Source organism: Lithobates pipiens, unplaced genomic scaffold (assembly GCF_037356315.1).
Source record: "Lithobates pipiens isolate NorthernLeopardFrog02 unplaced genomic scaffold, aLitPip1_a1.2 Scaffold_27, whole genome shotgun sequence".
Taxonomy (NCBI): Eukaryota; Metazoa; Chordata; class Amphibia; order Anura; family Ranidae; genus Lithobates; species Lithobates pipiens.
In genome coordinates this window covers 180,843,856-180,860,188 of record NW_027507788.1, presented here as the reverse complement: position 1 = coordinate 180,860,188, position 16,333 = coordinate 180,843,856, and the positions used below count along the sequence as shown (strand labels likewise).

The window sequence follows — 16,333 nt, the reverse complement described above, 5'->3', positions numbered from 1 at the left end:
GTCATTAAAATCAGTGCTCCTGCCAAAACAGACGTTTTTAAAACTTTTTTTTGCATTGACCCATGTCCCCTGGGGCAGGAGCTAGGTTTCTAAACCCTTTTTAGGACAGTATCTTGCATATTAGCCGTTAAAATTAGCACTTTCCATTTCGAACGTTCGAGTCCCATAGACTTCAATGGGGTTCTAACGTTCGTAACGAACGTGGGGTCCGTTCGAAAGTTCTGGTGCGAACTGAACCGGGGGTGTTCGGCTCATCCCTAATATAAAGTAAGGAGCAAGGAGGAAAATGCTATCTGTGCTGCAGTGGGATCAAAGTGTGTTGTGGACATTATATAAAGGACTGAGGGTGATAAGTCATTCTTAAGACTGTATATGAAGTTATGTGGAGATCAGCGCACGGGAGTGGTTTGAATTAGAGTGCAGACACAGAAGCTGTATGCGAGTAGACTTTGATTTATTGATTTATTCATTTATCGGGAATTAGCATTATATGCACGGGAGGCATTAAGTAATATTAAATACCTATTTATATTTATATTTATTAGCACAGAAGCTATCAATTAAGGAATTATAATTTGTAATTTATGCACTAGGAAGACATATTCATGGATAATTAATTTATGTAATATCACATTTAATTTATTTCACTTACACAGTTTATTTGATATTTATTTATTTATTAATTTGATATTTATTAATTAATTATTGATTTTTATGGTATAAGTATTAATGAGTATTGAGTATTAATTTTAGCTCACTAATAATTTATATATTTTGTATATTTTTGTTATAATAAATATCCCCATTTTTTTTTTTTTTAAAGCAAATTTTTTCTCAGTTTAGGCCGATACGTATTCTTCTACATATTTTTGGTAAAAAAAAAAACACGCAATAAGCGTATATTGATTGGTTTTCGCAAATTTATCGCATTTACAAAATAGGGGATATATTTATAGCATTTTTATTAATATTATTTTTTTTTACTAGTAATGGCGGCGATCTGCGATTTTTATCGGGGACTGCGACATTGTGGCGGACAAATTTGACACATTTTTGGGACCATTGGCATTTTTACAGCGATCAGTGCTATAAAAATGCATTGATTACTGTAAAAATGTCACTCCCAGTGAAGGGGTTAACAGGGGGGCAATCAAGGGGTTAAGTGTGTTACCTGGGAGGTGATTCTAACTGAAGGGGAAGGGGACTGACTAGAGGAAGTGACAGATCGTGGTTCCTAGCTAATAGGAACACACAATCTGTCACTCCTCTAAGAACAAAACACGGATGTGTGTGTTTACACACACACTTCCTTGTTCTGTCCCTCGTGCTCGCGATCGCTCGTGACCACCGGCCACGAGCATCGGCACCCCCGCTGTGCAGCACGCACGCACGCGCGCATGCTTTCCCGATCCTGCAAGGCCGACGTATAGCTACAGCGGTTCGCCGGATCATGCCGTCCTGCCGCAGTATAATGACGGCGGCTGGTCGATAAGCAGTTAAAATAGTGCGGTGATAAATTGGAAAAAATGGCCTCGTCATGAAGAGGGTAATAAGTCACTGCTGCTCTCTCTTCTTGTGACTGGTCTTGTCTCCGCCCCTTCTGATTTTTCTCAGGCAGCCTGTAGTGGGCGGGGTTTTGCTGAACCCCTCCCACAACACTGCTGTCTGCATAGTCTTTGTACAGCACAGTGATGATGTCACTGCTACTTTCACAAGGTAATATCTGGGTTTGCAAAGGCAAATGTTAAACACAAAGCCGATTTATATTCTTTGTGTCTATGGAGGAATATATTTACATGAAACTTTTTACGCCCGGAGTTCAACTTTAATAATGTTAGATGGTGTTCTGTATTAGATTTCCCCTTTAATCCTCGTATACGTATCAATGCACTTCTGACCACTTCGCTGCAAAGTCTGAAATCTGCAATCTTAATAAATATACTTCATAATTTCATCTGGGTACCCGCAGAACTGAAAGGCTCATTTTGTCTGCCCGGTCTGGATGATTAATTAAATTGATTAACAGTGTGGATAATGCGGCTGATGTATTGAGCTATGCCCAGTGCTGTTCAAACAGGGATCTTTATGGGAACACGGCCTTTGAAGAGCGTTATTGAAGAAATCGGTTCGATGAGCAAGCTCATAAATTAAATTAGTTGCAAACCTAAACCATTAGGAAGATGGTAACGAGCCATTAACAAGTGGCAGTAAAACTCCATACTAAAATGTTTTTTTTATACCATTGTAAATCTAATAGGAAAAAGACCGGAGGGGCTTTTGTTTACTGCCCCCTAGTGGCTGGTCTGGCTATCTAAATCAGGGGTCTCCAAAGTTATCAGTAGGAGGGACACTTTTTATATCAGTGTTATAGGTGAAGGCATAAAACTTAATTGAATCAATTTGTTTTACTTGGGTACTTGGGGCGTTTTTTTTTTCTAATCAAACTGATTTGGTTCAGAACAACCGAGAAAAAAAGCAAAGAAATTCCAAGCAATCGATGGTGATGGGAAAGGGGCAGACAGTTTTTGTTCAACCTTTTTATTAGAGTCTCCATCAGAATCCCCCAATATGTGAGGGTCCCTATCAAAGTTCCCCCTAACATTGGGGTTCTCATTAGAGTCCCCCTTATATCAGACTCCACACCAAAGTATACCATTACTTTAAAGTCACCCTTACATCAGAGCCCCCATTATCCCCCCCACATCAAAGTCTACATCAGGGTCCCCATTAGATAACCCCCCCAACATCAGGGTCCCCGTTACGCCCCCTTACATCAAAGTCTACATCAGGGTCCCCATTATCCCACCCCCCCTTACATCAGAGCCCCCATTACCCCCCTTACATCAAAATCTACGTCAGGATTCCCATTAGATACCCCCCTTACATCAGAGCCCCCATTACGCCCCCTTACATCAAAGTCTACATCAGGGTCCCCATTAGATACCCCCCTTTACATAAGAGTCCACATTAGTGTCTGCCCTAAACTCAGGGTTCCCGCTAGCGTCTTCCCTTACATCTGATTCCACACCAAAGTATGCTTTAACATCAGAGTCAACCTTTACATCAGGGTCCCCATTAGATACCCCCCCTTTACATAAGACTTGACCCTTACATTGTGGTCTACATTTGATCCCCCCTCACCCTTACATCAGAGTCAACCCTTAGATCATGGTCCCCATTAGATAACCCCCCTTTATATCAGAGACAACCGTTACATCAGGGTCCCCATTAGATCCCCCCTCACCCTTACATCAGAGTCAACCCTTAGATCATGGTCCCCATTAGATAACCCCCCTTTATATCAGAGACAACCGTTACATCAGGGTCCCCATTAGATCCCCCCTCACCCTTACATCAGAATCTAAATCGGAGTCAACCCATGTATCAGAATTGACATCAGGGTTCCCCCTTACATCCGACCGCCACACCAGAGTATGCCCTTACATTAGGGTCCCCATCAGATTGCCCCCTTACCTCAGAGTCCACATCAGAGTCTACCCTCCCTTATATCACAGTTGACATCAGGGTTCCCCTTTACACCAGGGCCCAATATCAGAGTCCCCCTCTTAGATCAGAGGACCCCCCCCCCCTCCTTACATCAGGGTTCTTTTTTTTATTTTTTTATTTTTATTTTTACCTCAACCAATAAGACATCAGGGTTCTCCCCAGAGTTCCCCCTTACATCAGACTCAGCACCAGAATATGCCCTTACAACAGGGTCCCCATCAGATCCCCCCCCCCTTTCATCAGAGTCTACATCAGAGTCAACCCTTATATCAGAGATGACATCAGGGTTCTCCCTTACATCAGGGTCCATATCACAGTCCCCCATTACATCAAAGGACCCCTCCCTTACATCAGGGTCCTTTCCAGTGTCCCCCCTTACATCATAGTTCACATCAGAGTGACATCAGGGTCCCCATGAGAGTTCCTCTCTTATTTCGGAGCTCCCTCCGTCCATCCTCCCTTACATCAAATTCCAAACCAGAGTTCACCCTTCCTTCAGAATCCTCCCTTCAATCGGGATCCCCATCAGAATCCCTCCCTTACTTCAGAGTCCCCATTGGAGTCCTCCTACATTAGACTCACCACTAGAGTCTGCCTTTACATCAGAGTCCCCCCTTCCATCAGGGTGCCCATCAGAGTCCCACCTTACACCAGAGTCCCCAGAAAAGTCTCACCTTACCTTACATACTTGCAGCATTACTGAACAAGCAAGGCGAGAGCCTGAAGGCAGGGCAGGTGTGAATAGAGGAAGTTCTGTCCTCCTGGGAATACTGGAGGAAGCATGTGATTGCTCGTGGATCGCTGCTCACCCACAGTCATGCCCTGTACACACGTGCGGATTTTCCGTCTGGTTTTTCTGACGGAATTCCTCTCAAGCTTGGCTTGCACACACACGGTCACACAAGTTCTCTGAACTTTCGACCGTCAAGAACGCGGGGACGTACAACACTATGATGAGCCAAGAAAATAAAGTTCAATGCTTCCGGGCATGCGTCGAATTGTTTCCGAGCATGCGTCGGAATTTGTACAGACGATCGTAATTTCCGATCTGAATTTTTTCCGACCAAATAATAGAGAACCCGCTCTCAATCTTTTGCTGGCTGGAATTCGGCCAGCAATTGTTGAAGCATACACACGGTCGCAATTTCTGAACTAAAGCTCACATCTGAGTTTTGCTGGCGAAATGTCTGATCGTGTGTATGGGGCTTTAGACCTGATTGCAAGCACAGTGGGCATGCATGGAGGATGCACTGCTGACCTTAGTTGCAGGATGAAACAAATCTTGTAGCATTTGACCAACGTGCCAAAGTCTGCACACCCCTGGTCTAAACCCTATTAAAAAAATGTAGTATAATATAAATAATATATACAGTGTATAGGGATGATTGAATGATAGGAGAGGATGAAATGGTCCAGAAGGTTAACCTGTCATTCTCTTATTTACAATTTTTTTGTTTCTGAATTTTTCTGACGGATGTCTTTATTTCATCTCCCTAGTAAAGTACAGGTCCTGTACGGGGGGACCGACCTGTTTGACTATGAAGTGCGGACGACCTTCAACAATGACATGCTGCTGGCGTTCATCAGCACGGGCTGTATCGCCGTCCTCGTTTACATCCTCACCTCCTTCTCAGGTACCGGGTGAATTGTGATTTTCTTGTAAAAAAACATTTATTTCTATACGGCCATTCTATAAGCCATGCGGTAAAGAAAATCCATTTTCTATAAATGCCTCATTGCCTCATCCAGAAGTCTCTACAGAGCCCAAGGCCACATTACAAGCAGAAATAAAGTAGAACTAAAGACAAAGCTTTTTTTTCCCTTTTGGATAGAGCATAGATCCCAACTGTCTCCGATTTTGAACAAAGTCCCTCTGTCCTCCTCAATTGTCCCTCATTTTTGTGTGATTCTTATAGTTTTATATAAAATGCACTTTTTCAAACATTTTCCCAGTACTAAACCCAGCGCTCATACAGGGCGCAGGGGCGCCGCCCCCCTATTACATGCGCCCAGCCCCTAATCTACACGCAGGGTACCGGATGCATGGATTTCAATGGGGTTTTTTTGTTTTTGAAGCACATGATTAGGCTTTAATTGGCTTCAAAAAAAGTGGGCTCAGGGCACAGTGCAGATGTGTGAATTACAAATTTATATTTGCTAATGTTTTCCTGCTTCTACTCCCGGCCAATCAGGAAGCGGGCTTTAGACCCGATTGGCCAGGAGTCCTAAGACCTGATTGGCCTCAAGTCCTAAATCCCGATTGGCTGGGAGGAGAAGAGACCGTCGGGACTCGGGAGGAGACGCAAGATGGGGGAGGGGACTGCCGAAGCCACAACCTTGATAGGGTAAGAACAGGGCTGGTGGGGGTCCTGGTAGGCGATGAGCGAGCGTGGGTTAGGGTTGCCACATCATCCCTTTAATCCAGGATACATATTAATTACACAGGTTCCGTGGCTAATTAAGGTGATAATTAAACTCACTTGGTGCCTTATCTGTATTAAATCTGCCTCAGAACCTGTGTAATTCATATCTGTCCTGGTTTAAAGGGATGATGTGGCAACCCTAGCGTGGGAGGGTAAGTGGCAATCGATCGTTCCAGCATGGGGTGGGGGTTCTGGTTTGGCTGGCTGGGTGGGGGCCACCCTCACAAGAAAATTGTGCCCTTTAGTGCCACCCATCAGTGCCTCCTATCAGTGCCCACCAGTGCCGCCTTATCAGTGCGCATTAGTGCCACCTATCAGTGCCCATCAGTGCCTCATCATCTGTGTCACCTGTCAGTGCTGCCTATCAGCGCCACCTCTCAGTGCCCATCAGCGCTACCTCTCAGTGCCCATCAGTGCCACGTCATCAGTGTCACCTGTCAGTGCTGCCTATCAGCGTCACCTCTCAGTGCCCATCAGCGCCACCTCTCAGTGCCCTTTAGTGCTGCCTCATCAGTGCCCATCAGTGCAGCCTATCAGTGCCTATTAGTGCAGCCTCATCAGTGCCCATCAATGAGAGAGAAAAATTACCTATTTACAAAATTTTTATAACAAACTATGAAAAAAGTTTTTTTTTATTTCAAAATTTTCTGTCTTTTTATTTAGAAAAAAAATGAAAACCCCAGTGGTGATTAAATAGAACCAAAAGAAAGCTGATAAAAAATTTGTGTGGAAAAAAATGATAAAAATTTTATTTGGGTACAGTGTAGCATGACCACGCAATTGTCATTCAAAATGTGACAGCGCTGAAAGCTGAAAATTGGCCTGGGCAGGAAAGGGGTATGAGTGCCCAAGTGGTTAACAATCACAGACATATTTATTTATTTATCTATTTATTAAAATGCTTAATCTACACAGTCTTACCCGAAGGCCTCAATGTGCAAATATGAAACATCCCAAAACTTAGGAGCTGTATGAGGCCACAGGGTCCTCTCACTCAGGGTATTATAGCTGAGGGTTACCATTGTAAGGGAAGGCAGAAACATGAATAGATTTTCTTTAGATGTTTTAGTGTCATTTGTGATAATGTTTGAACCAGTTCTTATATTATTATCATTAACAATAATAAAGGTGTTTCTGTATTATACAGTGTTCCTGTCCTTTTTTGGGATTGCCAGCATCGGCCTCAGCTGCCTTGTGGCTCTTTTCCTTTACCACGTGGCCTTCGGGATACAGTACCTTGGAATATTAAATGGGGTGGCAGCTTTTGTCATTGTTGGTATTGGTGAGTATATTGTAATGATTTTTCTATTATATAGAGTTACAGTATTGTATGCAATGTTGGGGTGCCGCCCCCAAAAGATGGCTTTTAATGTGAGTGACTATGTAGTTAGTAGTCCAGCCTTGCAGCACAGAAGTCCTAGGCTCAGTTGAGTCTCAAATATTGAGGGGTATAGATAACTGGATTGCCTCAACTGCAGGAAGACTTTTCAGCGGTAGTAACCTCTGTAAGAAAAAAAAAAAACATTTCCACCTGCAAGGCAATATCATAATGTGCTAGTATGCACCACATGCTAGCACATTATGAAGGACTTACCTTAAAAGGACGCCCTCCAGCAGCACGTCATCACCACTGCTGAGGCTTCTATCTTCACCCAGTTTTCCTTTCTGGGTTCAGGGACTCCCAGGCGCCTGATTGGCCGAGCCACAGTGATGTTACTCCCGGGTATGCCGTTCCTTCAGAGTGCATGCGCCGGTGATGTCTCCGTCTGCTGCTCGCTGGAATATCTCCTAAACGGTGCACTTTTTGGAAATATGCATTCTACGTACAGGTAAGCTTTATTATAAGCTTAGCTGTAGGTAAAAATAAAAATAAAAGTTTACTACCACTTTAACTACTTGCCGACCAGCCGCCACAGTTTTACTGCAGCAGAATGGCACGGCTGGGCGAAACAACATTATGTCGCTTCGCCCTGTGGCCACTAAGGGCGTCCGCTGCTCCCCTTCTCCCCTCTCCCCCTGGAGCTGATGTGAGTGCACGGTGGGCGTGATGACTGCCTGGCTCCCACGATCGCTTGCGACACACCAAGAACTCGGGATCTGTGTGTGTAAAGAGGGGGAGAGGGGAGAAGAGACTGATCAAGTGCTCATACAAAGTATGAACACCGATCTATTGCTTCCTCTAGACAGTCCCCTCCCCCTTCAGTTAAAACACAGGGAGGGAACATAGTTAACCTCTTGATCGCCCCCTAGTGTTAACCCCTTCCCTGTCAGAGACATGTTTACAGTAATCAGTGCATTTTTATTGCACTGATCGCCGTACAAAAGCCAACGGTCCCAAAAATGTGTCAAAAGTGTCCGATGTGTCCGCCATAATGTCGCAGTCCCGATAAAAATTGTAAAAAATGTAATAATTAAATAATACATTTCTCCAAGATATCTAAAAAGTGCTACTACAAATCGGTTGCTATGCATACGATCAACACTGCTAGGCTATATGCATCCCAGGACATTGGAGTTCCATATTCCCACCTTCGATGAAGGAGTGGTTCAAGCCTATTAACCACGTAGCAGAGATGGAGGAGCTGAACTCTTGATAAAGCTTCCAAATACTCTGATATCTGGGCACCCTGGGGAACCTTTTGAGGTTCTCAATCATACCAGGAGCTACAACAGGATACCAATTCATATCTGGTCACAGTTGCCAGATTCTGAATTGTGGTAGTCTCAACTGAACGTCGCCTATGGTGTGATATTCCTATGCTTACTCATCAGAGATAGATGGAGGTGGCCGTTGGTGGTGACCCAACCCCCTCCCCATGCCTTATCTTTTGTTCTTTGCTTCCTTTTTCTCCTCTCTTCTTCTCCCCCTTTTTCTTTTTTGTTTGGACCCATAGTTTGGTCCTGCTGGGTGTGTATGGCAGGGTTGGGAATGACCTGAGAAAGCCGCCTACTATATTCATGTCCTTTGTCGCTAGTTGACCAACCTGCCCTTAAATTAGTAATAAGTTCCCCACTTTCATATAGTGGTCATTACCCGGTTATCTCAGGAATATGGGTCAATGTTAGTAATGTTATAAGTTTATCATGCTCTTATTGGGGGGGTCTTCTTAGTACCAGACCCTTCTCCTACCTTGTGGTAGGCTTTGTTAACGTGTTGACTTGTTTAGATTGTCATCTTCCACTTACATGATTGTGCAATTTACTTGGAGTTTTTGTATTTCTTTTAAAAATGTTATAAAATGTTTATGCAAAAGAATAAATAAATAATAAATAAAAGTGGATAAGAAAGCCTGAAAAACGTAGCAACAAATGATGAAATAGATGATATTTTTCTCTTTTGCCTAATTAAAAAACGCTTTAAAAACGCTGTACACAATAGCTCAAATACACGCATAAAAAGGCCCGAAAAAAAAAACAAATAAAAACGCGACTCGCAGGTGTGAATGCAGCCTTATATCTGGAAATGTGAAACTCTGATACAAAGATGAATTCTGATTGGTTGGTTGCTCTCAGTTATGGCACTTTCCACAAGCCATGAACATTGCATCCCTCTGACTATTGCAGTACAAACGCACTTTCTACTTTTTAGCCACTTTCGGACCGACCGGTGTCATCATATGTAGGTTTATTTTTACCTACAGGTAAGCTTATAATAAAGATTACCTGTAGGCATACCTCCCAACTTTTTGAGATGGGAATGAGGGACACCTATCAGAAAAAGTATGCAGGCATAGGACACACCCCCTGCCACGCCCCCTTAAAGGAGAATTGGTCAAAAAAACAAGATTGGTTAAACCAGTGGCGTAACTAGAACCTTCAGGGCCCCGATGCAAGAAACCATGAAGGGCCCCCCTGATCCCCAGCCAGGGCCCTTCCCTCCGAGTCCGGCGGTGGAACTCCAGGGCGTGGTCACAGGTATGACCTTTGTGAGCCCTGTAGTTCCACCACTGGCATCAGTAGTTTTTTTTATTATTTTATTTTTTATTTTTAGGTGCCCCATTGGGGGACTGTCCCTAGGCAGGATGGGGTCCCCATCCCCAGAAGAGATGAGGTCCTTTTCTCCAGGGCAGATGAAGTTACTGTCCCCACGTGAGAAGGGGCCCCTGTCCCCAGGGGGAGATGGAGGGGGTAAGTAATGGTGTGTGGGGGATGGGGTCCTCTCACTCACCATGACCAAGCTGCAGGCTGCGCACTCATCCATGTTGGCCTGGGCTCCATCCAGTGTGCTGGACAAGTGATCAGCATATCTCCCAGAAAGACCTTTTATCATCTGTGTATGGGGGAGGAGGGGGACTGGCAGACAAGCCTGCAGTGTCCTCTGGGGAGCCAGCTCTCATAGGGCTGCACGGCATCTGTGTGCTTAACGTTTGTTTACCTGGGAGAAGTATGCAGTGCAGTGTGGGCCGGACTCGGGGGGGGGGGGGGGGGCTGGACTCTGGCTGGGGAGAACAGACATCGGACTGAGCGGCAATGCATGGAGCAGGAGAGGGGTACTCTGAGGAGCCGGGCCGAGGACACAGGTCATGCAGAGAATGTACGACTAAAGAGCAGCCAGTGCGATAGTCGAGCATGGAGCTCTTCTAGTCACCCTCCACCTCCAGCCACCCGTGTGCTGGTGCACTGGTACCCCTAGCTGCCTATGCTGCTGCCAGCCATATGTAGAGGGGGCTGCATGGACCCCCTGCATCACAGGGCCCAGTTGCGGTTGTGGCTGCTGCACCCCGTATAGTTACGACCCTGGGTTAAACCCACAAAATGTTTTTTGTTTTACCACTACTATTCCTTTATATTGGCTTTTGGAATTTACAAATGCAACAATTCAGTAATCAAATGAAAGGTTTAGCGCTGGAAAACACTTTTTGATAGATAAAAAGAGCATTTTATATACATCTATATAGATCAGAGCAAAATGAGGGACAAATGAGGGCAAAAAAAGGGACAGAGGGACATTGCTCCAAATCAGGGACGATCCCTCAAAATCAGGGACAGTTGGGAGCTATGCTTTGACGTTGAATACCGAGATAGCTGCCATAACCCCGGTATTTTTAAAAACCGTGGGTGGTCCGCTTTGAGATAAAAGTGGTCTCTGCAGCGCATTCGCCCTGAGGTCACTTTTATCGGCGGATATCACTTGTAGCCATCGGTAGCGGCAGAGACGATCGGGTCCTTTCCAGTCTGAGGCTGGAAATCGAGCGAGGGAATGATGGGCCCCCACTCGACTCCATACCATTGGATGACAGAAGTGACGTCAGAGGTCACTTCCACACGATGGTCTTAAAGGGGAAATTATTAAAAAAAAATACTTTTTTTAATTCCATTTAAGTGTAAATATGAGATCTGAGGTCCTTTTGACCCCAGATCTCATATTTAAGAGGTCCTGTCATTCTTTTTTTTCTATTACATGGGATGTTTACATTCCTTGTAATAGGAATAAAAGTGACACGATTTTATTTTATTTTTTTAAGTAGTGTATACATAAAAAATAAAAAGTAAAATAAATAAGAAAAAAATTTAAATAATTTAAAGCACCCGTCCCGCCATGCTCACACGCAGATGCGAACGCTTACCTAACCACACATGTGAGGTATTGCCACGATCGTTAAAGCGAGAGCAATAATTCTAGTAAAAGATCTCTTCTCTATAACTCAAAACTGGTAACCTGTAGAAATGTTTAAACTTTGATTATGGAGATATTTTAAGTGTCAAAGTTTGTCGCCATTCCACGAGCGGGCGCAATTTTGAAGCATGGCATGCTGCGTATTAATTTATTTGGCGTAACATTATCTTTCACAATATAAAAAAAAAAAATTGGGCTAAATTTTCTTATTTTTAAAAATTCAAAAAAGTGTATTTTTTCAAAAAGGAATTGCGTTTGTAATGCCGCGTACACACCAACGGAATTCCGGACAGAAAAAGGCAGATGAGAGCTTTTCATCGGAAAATGCGACCGTGTGTATGCTCCCATCGGGATTTAGCTGCCCGAATTTCCGCCAGCCAAAAATTGAGAGCATGTGTTCTCAGTTTTCCCAATGGAAAAACTTTCTATGGGAAATTCCGATCGTGTGTATGCAATTCCGACACGCCATTGGCTATTGAACTTCCTTTTTCTAGTCACGTCGTACGTGTTGTACGTCAGCGCATTCTAAACGATCGGAATTTGGTGTGACCGTGTGTAGGCAAGACAGTTTGAGTGGAATTCCGTCAGAATTCTATCGGGAAAACCATCAGAGCTTTTTCCGACCAGAATTCCGATCGTGTGTACGCGGCATAAAACCGCTGTGCAAATACAGTGTGACATAAAGTATTGCAACGACTGCCATTTTATTCTCTAGGGTGTCTGAAAAAAAAATATATAATGTTTGGAGGCTCTAAGTAATTTTCTAGCAAAAAAAACGTAACTTGTAAACACCAAGTATAAAAAAATAGGCCTAGTCCTTAAGTGGTTAATAATCTTTGCGGTAAACCGTGCGCCCGAGCTCTACAATCCAATTAAAGATGACTTTAAACAGTTGAGTCTGTACTGAACTCCTTGGTGGCTCACAACGGTTTTGCCTTTATATAAAAGTACTTTTCTTTTTATCATTCTCCCGCTTTCCGACAAGCTGCAATTCAATATTTCTTTTTAGGTTATAAAATCCGCATGTGGTGCAGCTTGATAGAAAATCATTGTCTTCTCTGTGATCAGCGCACAATGCTGTCGCTGCAGTTTTGCGGCCAGAAAATTATTCGGCTTTTTATGTTTAAAGTGCACCTGTAGCAAAAAAAAAAAAAAGTTGGCTCTGTTAGTTGGCAGGTTATATAATTCACGGTGCTGTTGGGGCACAAAGGCAGCCCGAAGGCAGTAAAATCAGGCGTATGAGCCATGGTTTTATCGCACCTGACTGCCTACCTGGCCAAGGGCATCTAGCTGTTTGGGGCGCAGCCATGATGCTTCATGGCAAAAACTTAGATGGCAGGTACATCTCTAGAGTAGGCAGAAGAAGAGTACTTTTTTGGTTGCTATTGGTTACTGCACATTGTTATTTATGTTGCTGTTTTAATGTTGACCATGTGCCCACTGTGGGAGTCCATTGCAGCACTCATGATACAGAAGCAGTGCTGCCTCCCGGGCACTGAAGTCCACTTAAAGCGGAACTAAACCCATCAATTTAATGGTTTAAAAAAAAACTGTTACATTCTCGGCATGTCAGGAATGCTGTTACAGTTGCTTGTGTTCTCAACCAACCTGTCAAGCCATCCAATGGCTGTTGTCAAAGCTGATCACATGTTCAGCATCATGGCCATTGCAGATCCAACAGAGGCTAATATGGCAGCTCCCTTGGCTGAAAAGGATAGGAGGGCTTAATTCCACTTTAAAGGGCTGGGGGAGGCGATATGGCTTCTGTATCATGTTATCGCTGTGATTGGATCCATCATCGGTCATCTCTTCCATCTGCCCGCATCTGGCTAGCAATTAGAAGCCTTAACCGAGTGCTCCCAGCACACAACCTCATGCCACCACACCACCACCATAGCTCCCAATTGTCCCTGATTTTGAGGGACTGTCCCTGATTTGGAGCAATGTCCCTCTTTCCTCCTCATTTGTCCCTCATTTTGGTCTGATCTATAAAGATGTATATAAAATACACTTTTTATCTATCAAAAAGTGTTTCCCAGTGCTAAACCTTTCATCCAAATTTTAAATTGCTGCATTTGTACATTTTAAAATATAAAGGTGGTGCAAAAAAAGCATTTTTGGATTTAATTAACTTTTTTTGGTTAATTCTCCTTTAAGGGGGCGTGGCAGGGGCGTGTCCTATGCCTACATACATTTGCTAGTAGGTGTCCCTCATTCCCATCTCAAAATGTTGGGCGGTATGCCATAGACGGATACATGCTGTGACTAAAGCCCATCTTATTTTTTTTACCGCATACAGGGCTGCAGGACCGCTGATAAGACAGTACTACCAGCCCTCCTGTACTGGGCCCGGCTCTATCAGCTCAGCAGGGGAGGGCCAGTGCCAGTGCCAGAAAAGGGTTGCTTAGGCAGCCACCTTAGGAAGCCAGGATGGGGGAGGGTAGGAAGAATCTGAATCCCCAACCACTTGATGGGGATTCAGGTTTTTAACATACATAGATATTGGCAAAAGTATTGGGATACCTGCTTTTACATGAACTTTAATGGCATCCAGGGGCGGACTGACAACTCATGGGGCCCCCGGACAATAGGAGATTATGGGTCCTCCAGGCAATCAGAGATTATGGGGCCACACAGTATACACAAACACACACACACACAGTATACAATCACACAGTATACACAGACATGTTTCTATTGGCTGAGAAGGTACTGGAGAGGTGGGGCAGCTATAATCTTGGGATTTTTAGACCAAAAGGATGTCGTTAAGGGACATTTCAAAGAAAGATGTAAAAAAAAACATAGATTTTTACATGCTGTCCCTGGTTTTACTGAGGCTGGCAACCCTGATGGGGCCCCCTGGTTGCATGGGGCCCTCGGGCAGTGCCCGAGTGGCCCAATGGTCAGTCCGCCCCTGATGGCATCCCAGTCTCAGCCTGTGGGGTTCAATATTGAATTGGCCCACCCTTTGCAGCTATAACAGCTTCAACTCTTCTGGGAAGGCTGCCAACGAGGTATAGGAGTGTGTCTATGGGAATGTTTGACCATTCTTCCAGAAGAGCATTTGTGAGATCAGGCACTGATGTTGGACAAGGAGGTCTGGCTCGCAGTCTCCACTCTAATACATCCCAAAGGTGTTCTATCGTCAAGTTCCTCCACCCTAAACTCACTCAGCCTTGTCTTTATGAACCTTGCTTTGTGCACTGGTGCAGAATCATGTTGGAACAGGAAGGGGCCACCCCCAAACTGTTCCCATAAAGTTGGGAGCATGAAATTGTCCAAAATGTCTTGGTAGGCTGACGACTTAAAGCGGGAGTTCCGCCGTTTTTTTAAAAGCCAGCAGCTACAAATACTGCAGCTGCTGACTTTTAAAATAATGACACTTACCCGCCCAGCGCGCCCGCGATGTCGGCACCCGAAGCCGATCTCTCGATCCTCTCTCGGGTGCTGCCGCCGCCATCTTGGGTATGGGAATCAGGAAGAGGAGCCTTTCGGCTTCATTTCCCGGTTCCCTACTGCGCATGCGCGAGTCACGCTGCGCAATAAGGATGGTCCCCGCTGTCTCTGGGATCTGCGTGTTTCCCAGCAGGCAGTGGGGGACCTTCAGAAAGGGGCGTAGATTCTGCTGAAAGGGGCGTACCTTCTGCAGAATCTATGCCGGAAGTGGGTGCAGATACCTGTACTGTACAGGTACCTGCACCCCCCTCCCCCCTGAAAGGTGCCAATTGTGGCGCCGGAGGGGGGGAGGGTTCCAATGAGCATGAGGTTCACTTTAGGGTGGACCTCCGGTTTAAGAATTCCCTTCTGGAATTAAGGAACTTAATGGCCCCTTCCCTTCTGGAACTAAGGGGCCTCAACCCGATAGAACACCTTTGGGATGAATTAGAGCGGAGAATGTGAGCCAGGCCTTCTCATCCAACATCAGTGTCTGACCTCACAAATGTCCTTCTGGAAGAATGGTCAAATATCCCCATAGACACACTCCTAAACCTTGTGGACAGCCTTCCCAGAAGAGTTGAGGCTGTTGCAAAGGGTGGGTCAACTCAATATTGAACCCTACAGACTAAGGCCCCTTTCAAGCAGCTTTCCAATCAGGTTTGACTGTCAGTTTTTCAGGATGGGATCGGATGTAAATGGACAGGCGGCTTGTTTTTCATCCGATCTTCCCATAGAGAAGAGTGGAACTCTGACAGGTCCATCTCTGCACAGTGAGCGGTGATTGACCTGTCATCTGCCTGCTTAGTGGGGATCAACGGATCGATCCCCCGCTGAGCAAAGCGGAGTCTGGCAGGCAGACCTCCCGTGTGAAAGGACCCCAAGACTGGGATGCCATTAAAGTTCATGTGCGTGTAGAGGCAGGTAGACACGTGCAGTCTGTTTCATTCTGAAATTTCGGATGTATCCGAATTACCAAATTACAATAGTACTGAATTTAAACAAATCTGAAATAACAAAAAAAATTCAGACGAAATTCTAATTCTAATTGTTTTCTAATTCAAATAGTTTTCAAATTAGAATAGTTCTCAAATTCGAATTTGTGTTCCAAATTCCAAAGAGAATAAAATAGAATAGAAAATAATAGAATAGAACAGAAAAAATAATACAATAGAAAATAAAATAACAGAAAATAACATAACAGAGAATAAAAGAATAGAATATACTGGAGTAAAACAGAACAAAATACAATAGAATATAAAAGAACAGAATAGACTAGAATATAATAGAAACTAATAGAATAGAATGGTTATATTCATTCTATTCTGCTGTTTTTTTCTATACCATTGTG

At 44.3% G+C, this 16,333-nt stretch overlaps 1 protein-coding gene across 2 annotated transcripts in view; it reads left to right on the top strand.

The window, feature by feature from the left end:
• Nucleotides 1-16,333, top strand: part of DISP3 (dispatched RND transporter family member 3) — a 278,254-nt gene that overhangs the window by 119,758 nt on the left and 142,163 nt on the right. For both annotated transcript variants that reach the window (XM_077457961.1, XM_077457962.1), the window contains exons 4-5: nt 5,005-5,141; nt 7,078-7,212. In XM_077457961.1, the coding sequence (XP_077314087.1) occupies nt 5,005-5,141; nt 7,078-7,212 (272 nt within the window). The remainder of the gene's footprint in view (nt 1-5,004; nt 5,142-7,077; nt 7,213-16,333) is intronic.